Source organism: Micromesistius poutassou (assembly GCF_964030765.1).
Source record: "Micromesistius poutassou genome assembly, chromosome: 7".
In the NCBI taxonomy this organism is placed as follows: domain Eukaryota; kingdom Metazoa; phylum Chordata; class Actinopteri; order Gadiformes; family Gadidae; genus Micromesistius; species Micromesistius poutassou.
The window spans coordinates 20,424,888-20,439,435 of record NC_140277.1 but is presented as its reverse complement, the minus strand read 5'-3'; the positions used below and the strand labels follow the sequence as shown (position 1 = coordinate 20,439,435).

At 44.3% G+C, this 14,548-nt stretch overlaps 2 protein-coding genes across 4 annotated transcripts in view; one reads left to right on the top strand and one right to left on the bottom strand.

Annotated features, from left to right (window-relative positions):
* itsn1 (intersectin 1 (SH3 domain protein)) overlaps nt 1-5,391 on the bottom strand; it is a 98,541-nt gene extending 93,150 nt beyond the window's left edge. The window contains exons 1-2 of the mRNA XM_084470802.1: nt 5,240-5,391; nt 502-558 (exon numbers count right to left, since the gene is read on the bottom strand). Coding sequence (XP_084326928.1) covers nt 502-529 — 28 coding nt within the window. The 5' untranslated portion in view covers nt 530-558; nt 5,240-5,391. The remainder of the gene's footprint in view (nt 1-501; nt 559-5,239) is intronic.
* A 989-nt stretch (nt 5,392-6,380) lies between these two features.
* On the top strand, nt 6,381-14,219 carry cryzl1 (crystallin, zeta (quinone reductase)-like 1). Of its 3 annotated transcripts, none has more exons than XM_084470047.1 (13): nt 6,381-6,533; nt 6,987-7,064; nt 9,990-10,062; nt 10,276-10,320; nt 10,814-10,882; nt 11,143-11,276; nt 11,424-11,535; nt 11,862-11,882; nt 12,127-12,225; nt 12,764-12,876; nt 13,117-13,222; nt 13,315-13,360; nt 13,722-14,219. In XM_084470047.1, the coding sequence occupies exons 1-13, from the start codon at nt 6,468-6,470 to the stop codon at nt 13,816-13,818; spliced, it is 1,059 nt and encodes a 352-aa protein (XP_084326173.1). In that variant the 5' UTR covers nt 6,381-6,467; the 3' UTR covers nt 13,819-14,219. The 3 variants fall into 3 exon arrangements, with proteins under 3 accessions (XP_084326173.1, XP_084326172.1, XP_084326174.1); XM_084470046.1 differs by having other exon boundaries at nt 13,719-14,219; XM_084470048.1 differs by lacking the exon at nt 11,862-11,882 and having other exon boundaries at nt 13,719-14,219.
* Nucleotides 14,220-14,548: the final 329 nt, after the last annotated feature.

Below are 14,548 nucleotides of genomic sequence, written 5' to 3'. Positions count from 1 at the left end.
TGAGGGATATATTAAGTTTTATCTTATCTTAGGTGGTGGAATTGATTGTTGACAGTTTGAATTGATCGACTGTTTGACAACTATAGCTGCACACAAGCCTACCTGTTTTAAAAAGAACTTTAAACAAGAAGCATGTTTTTGATAGAACTGAATGTTTGTATTGTTCTGACAATTGAACTTATATTGAAGCTAGTATGAAAGGCTAGCGTACATTGTGTTTGTTTTACTGATGAGGAAATAACAACAATCAGATAGCCTGTTAACTATTATTTTTTCAATAGCACATGCATAAAACAAAGTTGGGTCCCCAGAGAAAAGGTTTGGGAAACACTGCACTGGAGGATACTTCTGACATGACACAGGTCTCTAACATGTATGTTGGACCACACTGGGCTCTGTGCATCCTAAGCAAATGAGACTCATATGTAGACTAGCAGAAAGACAGGCAGAGGAAAACACATGAGACATGAGATGAGGAAACGGGCAGGCAACAAAACAAACCTGCAAATGTGGTCGGGAACTGTGCCATGGTTCAGTCAGTCTTCAGATAGGCCACACCTAAAACAAAAGAATGACAGCAGTGGTTGTGATAAGGAGCTTATGTCTGCAAATGCCCTGCTCGAATATAATTCACTCCCACTGGAGTGATGCAGTGCTGACACTGACTCATATCACAAGGAGAAACTTTGACTATCTGGGGCTGGTGTACGTTCATTTAAATGAGAAGAAGAGCACTTTTCAGAAGACCTATGCTTCTTGATTAGCTCGGATCCCAGCCTCCACTGGTCTGGAGGACCCCACCAGAGGGATGTCCTTACCTTTACAACCATGAGATGACCCTTAAGCTTCCAAACACACCAGTTCCTTTCTGGAGGCAGGAATTTTAACCTTGCAAGCCAATCCAGGGCTCAATGCAGGGATTGCCTGATGGCCCGGGCAACTAAAACGCCACGTCGGGCAACTATGATAACCCGCTTGCCCGTTCAGGCAAGTGAAGGACTAAAAGCACCAAAACAATAATACTTTCAAATCCTTTTTTCCCGATCCTCATCGATAAAGTTATCCTTATGTTACCCCCTCCCCTTGCCCGCGTCGGAAAATGCTTGATGAATTATTTGATTTACTTTACTTTCAACTTTACTTTACTTTCAATTTACTTGAGTCTACCGTTATTTGATAACCACTAATAAAAAAACTATTTGTATCAGGCCAGTAAAAATTTACTTTGGGCAAGTAGAATTCAGACCCACTGGGTCAGTAGAATTCAGACCCACTGGCCGACCGGGTCAGTAGAATTCAGACCCACTGGGTCAGTAGAATTCAGACCCACTGGGTCAGTAGAATTCAGACCTACTGGGTCAGTAGAATTCAGACCACTGGGTCAGTAGAATTCAGACCCACTGGGTCAGTAGAATTCAGACCACCGGGTCAGTAGAATTCAGACCACTGGGTCAGTAGAATTCAGACCACCGGGTCAGTAGAATTCAGACCACTGGGTCAGTAGAATTCAGACCACCGGGTCAGTAGAATTCAGACCACTGGGTCAGTAGAATTCAGACCACTGGGTCAGTAGAATTCAGACCACTGGGTCAGTAGAATTCAGACCACTGGGTCAGTAGAATTCAGACCACTGGGTCAGTAGAATTCAGACCCACTGGCCGACCGGGTAAGTGGGAAAAACCTAAGAGTTGAGCCCTGCAGTTAAGAGGCCAACCTTGGTCTCTCACACACACACACACACACACACACACACACACACACACACACACACACACACACACACACACACACACACACACACACACACACACACACACACACACACACACACACACACACACACACACACACACACACACTAGCCTGACAGACAATGAAAAGCTTCAACAAATGCCAACGAAGATATAAAAGAAAGAAAATGAGCTAATTTTAAGTGCAAGCATTATGGATGTGAATTCACAGCCACAAGCCCATCCTGCTCATTCTCAGAGGGAAGGATGATTGACTGAAGGTTGGAACATTTTGATACCGCACAAGCTGGCCATTTTATGCAATCAAAATTATTTCTGGCAATTTTAAATCAGACACATCATAGAGCATGTGTTCTAAATTGTGTGCAATTTGTACCTGTGGCTTTTGGAAGTTTTCCAAAAGTTTCACAGTACAGAGAAAACGATGCAGACGGTCATTAGGGCTCCACGAAGGCCCAGGTTCAGCGTGGGAAGGCTTGTACCAAGGTCCACCTATTGTCGGCCTCCAGGTGTCTGGGCTGACCTTGACCTTTAAACAAAGCGGCCCCTAAAGGTTCCAGAGTCTTTGGAGACCTCCACGAATACAACAGAGGCTTTGGTGTAGGCATTTAGATTCAAGACATATTCCAAAAGTCGCAATAATAACATGAGGCAGCCACAGATACTCTGGATTCCTAATGATAGCACAAGTGCTTTCTGGCCTGTTATCAAGTATAGGCCAGACAGCTATGAAAATCCAATGTATGCATTGATTTGTATGGGATTGGTTGTTTGGAACTAATTTACAGTATCTGAGAAGATTCTAGGTTATTCATTCATTCATTCAAGTCCGAACAATATACTCCTCAGGTTATGGAACAGACAAAATTGAGGAAGCAATCCATACAATATTAGATCATTAGTAACTACTATGTTTTGATACAAAAAATACAGTTTATGTTTTTAAGTTTATTATTTTTGTCACGTTTCTTCCTACTGCATTTTAGACATTAGCATTACAGTTGGTAATGGTATCTTTACACACACAACAAAATAGCAGTAGTGTTTTGCACTTGCACTAACCCATATCTTGTTGTTTCAAAAGGACTTGGATGGATGTGGGGGTCCGAGTAGCAGACTGATAGTGATTGGCTTTTACTTCTGGAAACAAGCAGTCCTGCATACTCAGTATGCAGGACCTTCAGAAACCCAAACGCTCACAGTGGCATCCTCTCCTCTACTGTTCCACGTCCTTCGCCTATTGAAGGGAGCGTGTGTGTGTGTGTGTGCGTCTATGTGTGTGTTAGCCTTTGTTCCTCTGACCTAGTTAAACTGGTTACTTAGCATCCCCCTACCCTGATTAAAAACACACACACACACACACACACACACACACACACACACACACACACACACACACACACACACACACACACACACACACACACACACACACACACACACACACACACACACTTTGAGGGTTAGGGTTAGAAGAGGACCTGATCGTTCATTATTACTCCTTACAGATGCCAACAATGACTCATCTGGAACAAACAGCACTGTACTTCACAGATGAGATGAAAACTGAATTCAAGTTGAACTCTCACTTCAAACTTGACCAGCCCATGTGCATCCACCGACATGTATTGCAGTGTTTGCTACTATCAACCCCTAAGGTAGATGTGGGTGCCCCAGACACAGGAGACGATACACAGCGCTTCAAACCGCTTTGACACACCAATAGGTTATCTTATGCAGTCTGCGCAAGCCACTGCCCTTTCTCTCTCTCACACACACACACACACACACACACACACACACACACACACACACACACACACACACACACACACACACACACACACACACACACACACACACACACACACACACACACACACACACACACACCATTTCCCCTGGTTTAGTAATTATGAAACTAAATGTAGCAAGAGCGCATCAATAAACATGAGTCCTTTGTTGGGTGGATGTAGGGAAGGAGCTATAGACACATGGCTTTAATCATGTGTATTACCCCACTGGTCCAACCTTGAGTTGGAGTGAACCTTACTGGGTTTGGCTACAAATTGTTTCCTTCCCTTTGGCCGTGGAAGCCCCTGTTTAACTCCTCCACCACCGCCGCCACAAAGCACCGAGGTGTCAGTCACCATTCCAGAGCTGTCGACTGCCATGGTGTAACAGAAATGGCTCCAGCCCCACAGCACTTAGTGCTATCAGCTCCAGCTCACTTCTTCATTACCCGTCTGTAGACAGCCACACATAACAGTTCACATGTTGGCCTCTCTCACACCAAGACATTCGCTCCCCACACTACCCTCTGGCTCTCTCCAACTCCTCACCACACGGCTGTTGAGCGGTGAGACGTTCTGATTATCCACTACCCCCCCCCCCCCCCAATGAAGGTGGATTGTTGAAGTCCAAACTTTTCGCTGGTACACGTTCATTACCCGGTGGTATGTTTGAAATCACATCAACTGCTGAAAACATCAAACATCAACATCAAAACATCGGGGCTGCAGCTGGAGCTGGTGCAGAGACCCCCATGTCCCCCCGCCAGGCAGAAGGGGTGCACATATAACCAGAGAGCGTCCACGTGGACAGATGTAACGGGACTGCCTTGATCTGAAAGGTGGACATATTGTAGGTACTGGCAGAATCTCCTCCATTGCCCAAGAGCACAATGTGAGCAGATACGACGCGTTCGCCTGACGTCTCTCACTGGACGCACCGGACGTCAAGCAGCACCTCGGAGTTAATGTTGATGGACTTATGGACGTGGACAGTACATCATATTGTACCCTGAGGCCCCCCTCACTGAAGGAGCCCCCCCACACACACACACACACTGAAGGAGGGCCCCCCCCACCCCACACACTGAAGGAGGCCCCCCCCCCACACTGAAGGAGGGCCCCCCCCCACACACACTGAAGGAGGGCCCCCCCACCCCCCACACTGAAGGAGCCCCCCCACACACACTGAAGGAGGGCCCCCCCACCCCCCACACTGAAGGAGCCCCCCCACTCACACTGAAGGAGGGCCCCTCCCCACACTGAAGGAGGCCCCCCCCCCACACACTGAAGGAGGCCCCCCCCCCCCCCACTGAAGGAGGGACCCTCCCCGCACTGAAGGAGCCCCCCCCCCCCACTGAAGGAGGGACCCTCCCCGCACTGAGGACGCAGCGTCTGAAGCAGCCTCCTGTGCTGTGATTTAGCTGCTGCTCATCAGCCTAACAGCAGTCTGTAGCCTCTTTGTTAAACACGGGCTAAGAGAGCGGAACAGCCCGCTGTAACGTCACCAGTGTGCCCCACGCAGGACCCCGGCCGCCCCGGACCGGCCGCCCCGGGCCGGGGTCCCCGGTCCCCTGGACCATACCCCGGACACAACAGATTAACGGAGCTACCGGGCTAGCCGTCCGGAGGCTAACGTCAGCTCGTTAGCCGCTCAGGACATTCTTCCACATCACACGTCTTGTATTCTGCTCTTACCTCATAGTCAAATTTCCATTCTATTATTTGATAAAGTAGATCCCAGTGAAATGATGTAGCCATACAACGTATAACCTTCCAATGCGTGGCCTTTAATTCACCAAAGCCCTTTCCTGTGAATATCTCTGATCCGAAATCCCGACCGAGGGAGAGTTGGAAAATGGGGTAATGTTCGCGGGATATCGCGAGATTTCAACAAAATGTATGTAGAAATGGCAATTGGTGCCTTATCGCGAGATGTTGTGCAAGAATACAATTTGATCATGCCCACATTATTAAAAAATCGTCCTCATAAACCAGTGCATATCAATCATAGTAGGCTGTTGGCGCAAACAGTGCCATATAAATACTATTACATATCACTTCTTACAAGCCCATTGCATCTTAGTGATGAAGTACAAATGGAATGAATGATAAATGGGATATGCAATCTGAGGTTTTACAATCAAAACGATGACAATTATTTTCATAATCAAATCAATTTCACATTGTATGATTGGCCTGAATGTTGCATTATGCTATATATACATTGCCCCCCCCCCCCCCCCCCCTCCTTTACCAGTGTTATACTCTTTCCAAAATGAATACATAATGAACACATTGCTTTTCGTTTACCAAGCATTAAAAAAATGCTCTCCGAAGCTTTTTTTTTGCAAAGTATAAGTAAATATCGATAACACCGTATATTGCCATCAATTAACATGGCCCAGGTTAAACCGACTCCTACAGCTGAAACAACGCGGTGCTTCATGACCGCTGGCCCAGAGCGTCTGTGTTTGTCCCGTCCTTCAGCTTTGCTTTAGTTCAGTTTCTTGTGCATTTCTTCATTGGCGACAATGTCGTATAAAGATGTGTCACTGCAGATCAGCCAGGACTCTTTGGCTAAAATGGGATATGCAATCTGAGGTTTTACAATCAAAACGATAACAATTATTTTCATAATGAAATCAATCAACATTGTATGATTGGCCTAAATGTTGCATTATGTTGTGACTAGTAATCCGGTCGGTCCAAGTATATATGTCTATGGGTCCAACAGCGGGCGCTGTTGCAAACAGCCTCCATGTGTGTAGAGAACCAGAAGAAGAAGAAGGAACGGAACGAGAGAATGGACACATCGCGCTGCTGAGACATAAAAGTCTAATCTTTGGTGCAAATCACACATTAGGCCAGTTTCTAAAGTCATTCATGAGTGAGTAGTCTTAAGCACAGGGTAAGGTTTACCAGGATGAAGGGGTTGTACTGCCGCCCCGGACAGACTGATGCGGACACCAAGTTTGTAATTCAGGAGATGGTGAGTTGGGCTTCTTATTTTCCAGGTTATGCGTGCTTAATCATAAATGCTTATCGGTTATAATTGCATTACTATCCATTATTGGGTTGCTGAATGAAACCAAGTCAATGAAAAGGAAGCACAATGTCTTCTCACCTGTCTAATATATGAGCATCACTGTCTACTTGTAGTAACGTATATATGATACACATACAATAGTTTCAGCCTCATTTAAAACTGTTCGTCCCAATTTTTTTGAAAGCAAATGGATGTAGTAGGATACATATGTAAAGAACCAAGCAGCTTGCTGCCAAACAATATAAAATAAATATAGCAGCCTACATCTGCTCAATGCGAGCCTTTCCCCCTCCGGTTAATGTCGTGTTGTGTTTATAGCCATGTCATGTGTTTATAGTTACCCAACTAGTCAAAGTCTAACTTCATGTCTGTTTTTCTCTCTCCGTTTGATTCTAGTCTCTCCCAGCCGGTGTAGACAGTCACCAGGTCAGGGTGCAGATGAAGGCATGTGGACTCAGCCCTCTGGACCTCAAGGTAACTGATGACACTGTATTATATTATTATATTATATATCCACCCAGTCGTCGTCTTACTGCAGCAGAGCGCCATGGAGGAGGGAGCGAGCTGCTGCCTGCGTTCTGAATGTCCGTTGTGATGGCTGAGCTTCCTGATAAACCGCCTGTTATTTTCCTAGCTCCTCACTGCTCCAACTGCAATTATTTTATCTTTCTTCCTCACACATTTACATATCAAGCTGCTGTAGGGTGACATATAACAATATTATATATATAACATATATAATATATACATACATATACATATAACAAATGTGATCGGCTACAAAGTCTGAAAGTTGTGATTGTCTGGTCAGATCGATAACAGTCAACATCATCTTCAAACCATCATTCACCTCCCTCCTTACTAGAGCTTTAGTTTAGCAGTTCAGGAGCCATGGTTCACCTCCCTCCTTACTAGAGCTTTAGTATAGCAGTTCAGGAGCCATGGTTCACCTCCCTCCTTACTAGAGCTTTAGTTTAGCAGTTCAGGAGCCATGGTTCACCTCCCTCCTTACTAGAGCTTTAGTATAGCAGTTCAGGAGCCATGGTTCACCTCCCTCCTTACTAGAGCTTTAGTATAGCAGTTCAGGAGCCATGGTTCACCTCCCTCCTTACTAGAGCTTTAGTTTAGCAGTTCAGGAGCCATGGTTCACCTCCCTCCTTACTAGAGCTTTAGTATGTTATTATTAGTGTGTTATGTTACTATTAGTGTGCAGTTCAGGAGCCTTTGTCTTCGGAGGTGTGAGAAAAATGGAGACACACACTAACCCTACTGACACAGGGACCATATCCCAATTCACTAACCGGAACCAAGCGGACTGGGGACCTGGGTTAGGGTTAGGGTTAGTAACAACAGAACCACCAGTAGTTAGAAATATATATTTCATGTGATCATTTAAAAGTTTATTTAAACTCTTCTGTGGTTCACATTTAACAGCTGATCTGTTTAGTGTGACAATTGCTGACATTGCATTTGTTAATTATGTTCAATCATTGCAATGTTAATTATAAGATTATTAGTGAGGATTTCTGGGTCATTGTTTAATTAATCGTGAAATTATTTTGTGTTTTGGGGGAGATATTGTTGTTGTTTTTTAAGTGAAACATGGCAAAACAAGAGTCAGAACAACCCTGCTGGGTGAGGAAGGACGTGGCAGACTGCGTCCGCCTTCTGTCTACCTCATCTGGTCACATCAATATTAATACTGCAAGGCTTAGTGGGCAAACGCCTTCTGTCTACCTCATCTGGTCACATCAATATTAATACTGCAAGGCTTAGTGGGCAAACGCCTTCTGTCTACCTCATCCGGCAATAGATAGTCAATCCACTGACATTCATTTAAATTACTGAATCTTTGAAGATTCATCATCTTTGAAGACTGCCAATTATCTTCTTAGAAATGATCAAAAATATAAAAGATATAACAATAACTTGTGGAGAAATGCCACTAGATGGCAGCATCCACCACACAAGGAACTACTGAACGCCTGATGGTGGAGACGCTCATCATGTCTCAAAGCCTCCTCCCAAAGTTGTGTAGTCTTCACAATTAGTTTCTTTAGGTTGTCAGCAGATGCAGGAATAAAACAGTAATTCAGTTGAATGACGGCTGCTGGCCCCACTGAGGCACCCCCCCCCTCCTTTACCAGCGTTATATTCTTTCCAAAATAAATACATAATGAACATTGCATTTCGTTTACCAAGCATCTAAAAAATGCTCTCTGAAGCTAATATCTTGTCCTTGCAGGTTTTCTTGCAAAGTATAAGTAAATATTGATAACACCGTATATTGTCATCAGTTAACATGGCCCAGGTTAAACGGACTCCTACAGCTGAAACAACGCGGTGCTTCATGCCTGAACTAGGCCTGGGCCATATGGCTGAAAGACATATCACAATATAACTTGATCATATTGATCGATATCGATAACTATTGATAATTTTAATGACCTAAAAAGACTAGGAATTACCATGCTGAATTTAAACACTTCTGTTTAACACTTAATACGACCTTCCACTGTTCTTCATTGATCAATACTCCAATGTCGACCCAACAATGAAAAACACTCAGATATAGTAAATAAGTATGGAGCCGTGTTTGTGTAACAGACCAGCTGCTAGATCCAGTGGTCCGGTCTCTTATCGATATATATTGAACATGTTTTATGTTGATCAAAAGTCTATCACGATACGATAATTTATTGTTTTATTGCCCAGGCCTAGCCTGACCACTGGCCCCTCTGTGTTTGTCCCCCTCCTTCAGCTTTGCTTTAGTTCAGTTTCTTGTGCATTTCTTCATTGGCGACATTGTCGTAGAAAGATGTGTCACTGCAGATCAGCCAATCAAACGTTTAGAATGGATCCTGGCTCAACACACCAGCTCTGTTCACATTTGTCTAGAAGTTGTCTTTGGCCTCAGAATCAGAGCAGGTCCTGTAGTGTGAGTATGGCCTAGGGGCCGTAGGAGCAGGTCCTGTAGTGTGAGTAGGGCCTAGGGGCCGTAGGAGCAGGTCCTGTAGTGTGAGTGTGGCCTAGGGGCCGTAGGAGCAGGTCCTGTAGTGTGAGTAGGGCCTAGGGGCCCCCGCTGGCCGTAGGAGCAGGTCCTGTAGTGTGAGTATGGCCTAGGGGCCGTAGGAGCAGGTCCTGTAGTGTGAGTAGGGCCTAGGGGCCCCCGCTGGCCGTAGGAGCAGGTCCTGTAGTGTGAGTATGGCCTAGGGGCCCCCGCTGTAGGAGCAGGTCCTGTAGTGTGAGTAGGGCCTAGGGGCCGTAGGAGCAGGTCCTGTATGGCAGTGGGACCTCTCCTGTGTGAGGAAATGCCTTCACCAAACACTCCCCCAGACAATTCAGGGTTAGAACACGGTTTTCACTGTTTATCTCTCTGTTTTTCCCATCTGGTTCAAGCTGCTAGGTGACCTAGGGATCCAGAGGGATTTGATTCCGGTTGGTCGAGAGGTAGCAGGGGTCATCCTGCAAGGTGACACTTTCTTTTCTTTGTTGTCATGCACATCGTTCAGTACAACAAAATGCAGTCTAAAAGTGTAAAAAACGTAAAACCTGTGCAGGTTTAAGAGTTTGGGTTATAACAAAAGAGCTGCAGTATTAATTGCGTATTATATGAATACATAAAATAAAAATACAGGTGAAAATACATGATATTATTTGTAATAATATGATGTTCTCTGTGCAGTTGGCTCTCTGGTGTCGCTCTTCCAACCAGATGATGAAGTCGTAGGTAAGGAAGGCTCATCAACCGCTACTCACACAACACCATGCATTAATAGTGTTAGAGATTTTATATAGTTATATACAAAAATATATATATAGTTTTAGAGTGCATTAATCACAGGTCAGGTGCAGGATTCTCTTTGCAGGATTTATAATTGTTGACTAGGCGATGAGCAGGGGACTTCTATACCCTCACATGCACAACAGAGTTATGTGTCAATAGGCCATTGTGGTCCCCTTATGCAACGGTTCGACTTTTTACTTTTAAACCAAGCTTCATTTATATCTTTCCAAAAAGTGCTCTAGAAATGTGCTGTTTACAATCATTAATATTTCCTGTGTGTGTGTGTGTGTGTGTGTGTGTGTGTGTGTGTGTGTGTGTGTGTGTGTGTGTGTGTGTGTGTGTGTGTGTGTGTGTGTGTGTGTGTGTGTGTGTGTGTGTGTGTGTGTGTGCTCCTGCGTGTCTGTGTACATGATTTTGCCATGCTGTCTTCTTCCAGGTATTCTGCCTTTGGACTACCCCTGCTCTGGACTGTGTGATGTCATCGATGTGGATGAACACCTTCTTGGTAATCCCTGCATACACATGTGCATGGAGCCATGCTTGTCTAGCTTAAAGTCGAAAATATATCCAAATGCATTGTTCTTTATTATGTACACTGAAATTACTGAAATTGTATTATAAGTAAACCTTTGTAAATCGTGTGTGTGTGTGTGTGTGTGTGTGTGTGTGTGTGTGTGTGTGTGTGTGTGTGTGTGTGTGTGTGTGTGTGTGTGTGTGTGTGTGTGTGTGTGTGTGTGTGTGTGTGTGTGTGTGTGTGTTTTACAGTACACAAGCCAGAGAAGTTGAGCTGGATATGTGTTGCAGGAGCAATACGTGATGGAGTGTGTGCCTATACAGCCCTACACACACACGCCCGAATGGCCGCTGGACACACACTCTTGGTCATGGACGGAGCCAGCGTATGTTGAATACTGTGTGTGTGTGTGTGTGTGTGTGTGTGTGTGTGTGTGTGTGTGTGTGTGTGTGTGTGTGTGTGTGTGTGTGTGTGTGTGTGTGTGTGTGTGTGTGTGTGTGTGTGATTTACCCATCTCCTTTTTTCTTCTCAGACATTTGGCCTCCTGTGTATCCAGCTCGCAAGTTACCATGGAGTCAAAGTGTTGACAACCTCTCACACGCCACAGCAACACACATTCCTGGAACAAATACGGCCGAGTTTAGGTCTGTATTCAATCTCCACATCTTAATTGAATTGTTCCCATCAACCCATGTGATAAGGTTGTTGCTACATAACAATATAAAAAATAATAATAATTACCAACATGTAATTCCTGACACTGAAACATCTAAAGAATGGGAGAAGCTCCTGGAGACCTTTTCCACGCTTTGGTCTCCTTCTTTGTCCCTGATCCCACCCGTCTTCCAACCTATTCTGTCTTTGGTCTCCTTCTTTGTCCCTGATCCCACCCGTCTTCCAACCTATTCTGTCTTTCTTCCATTTTCTTTCTCCTCCCTCTTTTTTTCTTTATTAAATGCTCTCCACTCAGGAGTTCAAGAGCCTCTAGTAGGTGAGACATTTATTTCAGTATTTCCTCTTTTCTTACATATTTCTGAATATCAGCTAAATATGATGTTGGCTGGATTAACCGGGGTCTGGCATTGTCGTTGTTCAGCATATTATACTATTCTTTTTTGATTGCTATGAATAATAACAAATTGACCTGAAAATGAAACAGATTTGTATAGAATGGCGGTGTGATAATAGTGATTGTTAGTCTGAGAGACTAAGTTGTTGTTCCTTTGTGTTTGTAGCCAGGGTGATTCCAGTGTTTGACAGCTCTTCAGACCTGCTTTCAGATGTTCTAGAGGAAACTGGGGGATTAGGCGTGGACATAGTCATAGACACTGGAGGTGAGTACACTGGGTCTGTTTGTATGTCAACTGAAGGGCTCATTGATTGTAATTTGAATGCATGAATGAATATGCAAATGTGGGTTTCCCTTAGACTTAGGCCCTGTCCACACGGCTAACATTTTAGTGTAAAAACGCGTTCAGAAGGACACAAAGTTTTCGGTGCCTGCAAACGCACTCTTTTGAAACCAGGTCCCAGGGTGGAAGAGAGACAAACAGCCCCTGTGTTTTGGTTTTAGGATTCATGAGAACCCCAGATACACAAACGGTGACGTCATCGCCCCCCTTTCTGTTTGATTGGATTTGTATTCTTTTTGTAGCTTTAAATACAGCCCCTTGGTAAATAATTGCTATAATTACTAACATTAAAAAGTATTTTCTGGACATGGCCTTGGTGCTTTCATTATGTGTTTGACATTGTCTGATAAGGAAACCTTCTTCCATCTAACGTGTGTGTGTGTGTGTGTGTGTGTGTGTGTGTGTGTGTGTGTGTGTGTGTGTGTGTGTGTGTGTGTGTGTGTGTGTGTGTGTGCGTCAGTGCGTCTGCAGGACGATGAAGGGTCAAATGGACAGCGCCTCCCTCACAAGCATGAGGTGATCAGCGCGCTGGGGGTGGGCGGGCACTGGGTGACGTCGCACCAGGAGCTGCAGGTACTGCCGCTAACAGTGAATGTGTGAATGTGTGAATGTGTGGCTGGATTCTGCTGGGTCAAGTGAAAAGGTGGACTCTTGCAATATTTTGTTCAGAACAGATGATACTTCTTCTGTGAAGATTGATTTCATATCATTTATTAAATCAGGAAAATGAAAGGATTATTGGATGAGGTGAGATGATACTTCAGACCTGTCTCAGGGGCAGTGGTTCATGTGAACATGTGTCTCTCCTGACAGCTGGATCCCCCAGATTGCCGACTGCTCCACTTGAAGTCGGCCTCCGTGACATTCCTCAACCAGGAAGTCTGGACCGCTTCGACGGCGCAGCAAGGACGATACCTCCGTATCCTTCATGTTGACTGAGCGCTACAGCGCTGAGAGCACCACGCTGTTACTGTCACACGGATCCTGTTGGGCCTTAACCGGCTCTGCTAGACATTCTGAAGGACATCATGGAGAAGATGTCTGCTGGGATCCTCGGGTACACAGATCCTTCCATCACTATTCTCCAGTAGTTAAAGTTCTACGTTTTACGCAGTAGGGCGTGTAAAATGTTGAACCGATTGTTTTCACTGAATTGAATTTAAACAGAGGTAACAGATTGTATCCAGATATATACAGCAGTATGCTTTCACAGAACCAAACGTAATATCTGAATACTCAAATCAATCAACTTTAAAGTTATTTAAATTCTATAAACAGAATTTATACTCGCCCAATTTGTTCCAGTGAATGACATCACAGTGTATGTCTGCATGGTGATTTGTTACGCTTTCTAACGCTGTTTGTGAGTTTGTACATATTAACATTATTCTGTGTTTACCAAACTTGTCTCTTAGCAGACCCGAGCCCGAGGAGGCGGTCCCTCTACAGGAAGCCACTGTTGTCATGGAGATGGTCCAGCGTTGCCAGAAGAAGAGTGCTATAGTTCAGTTCTGACACGCTGGCACAGGATGCTAGTCCAATGTTTAATTCCTTGCATTTGACACATAGAGTAAATTGCAACTAGTGCAATTTGACAATACTGAAAATCCTAACCCATGGAAAAAACATTAGAATATCTTCACTTCAGATATTTAGTGCTGCTTCCTTGTTTTCACAATATGTCTCCCTCGTCTATCAGCGTGGAGTAAGACCACCATCCAACTGCTACAGTCAGCTGCCATATACCCGTATAAATATATAGATATAGAATGGTGTTTTTCTTTAGTTTTTTCTGATGATGTAACTTGAGATGGTGTGGCTTTGATGAAAATGGCGGTTGGGTCTAATCCAATGTATGGCTGTTGAATGACTCCTGTCCCCACATGTGTTTTTACGTACAACATGTGAAATAAAAGTACTTTGTGTATCCCTCTACCCTTTCAGAACCTTAATACTTTATCTTCTATTTATTTTTACGGTATTACAAAGTTTCTCAAATGTGTTTTTCGTCTATTTTCATTAAATTGAGCTGGGTCTTTTTTGATCCCAGCCTGGTGGTGATAGCTGGTGAGATCCACCCGGGACCAAACTAAAGTTGTCATAACATGCTGTCAATTAATAGACGGGCGACAGATAAGACATGTTTGCTACATGTATAGTTCTTTGAAGTATGAGGGAACTTTTCAGGACTCTCGGGTTTTAAATAGCATAACGAGTTCAACGTATATATTTCATTTTTCAGAGA

What these genes read in the sequence shown, in the direction of transcription:
- cryzl1 (XM_084470046.1), top strand. Translation starts at nt 6,468, where the DNA reads ATGAAGGGGTTGTACTGCCGCCCCGGACAGACTGATGCGGACACCAAG. An exon ending in AGTTTGTAATTCAGGAGATG is followed by an intron (nt 6,534 to 6,986) that starts GTGAGTTGGGCT and finishes GTTTGATTCTAG; the next exon opens with TCTCTCCCAGCCGGTGTAGA. An exon ending in TGTGGATGAACACCTTCTTG is followed by an intron (nt 10,883 to 11,142) that starts GTAATCCCTGCA and finishes TGTGTTTTACAG; the next exon opens with TACACAAGCCAGAGAAGTTG.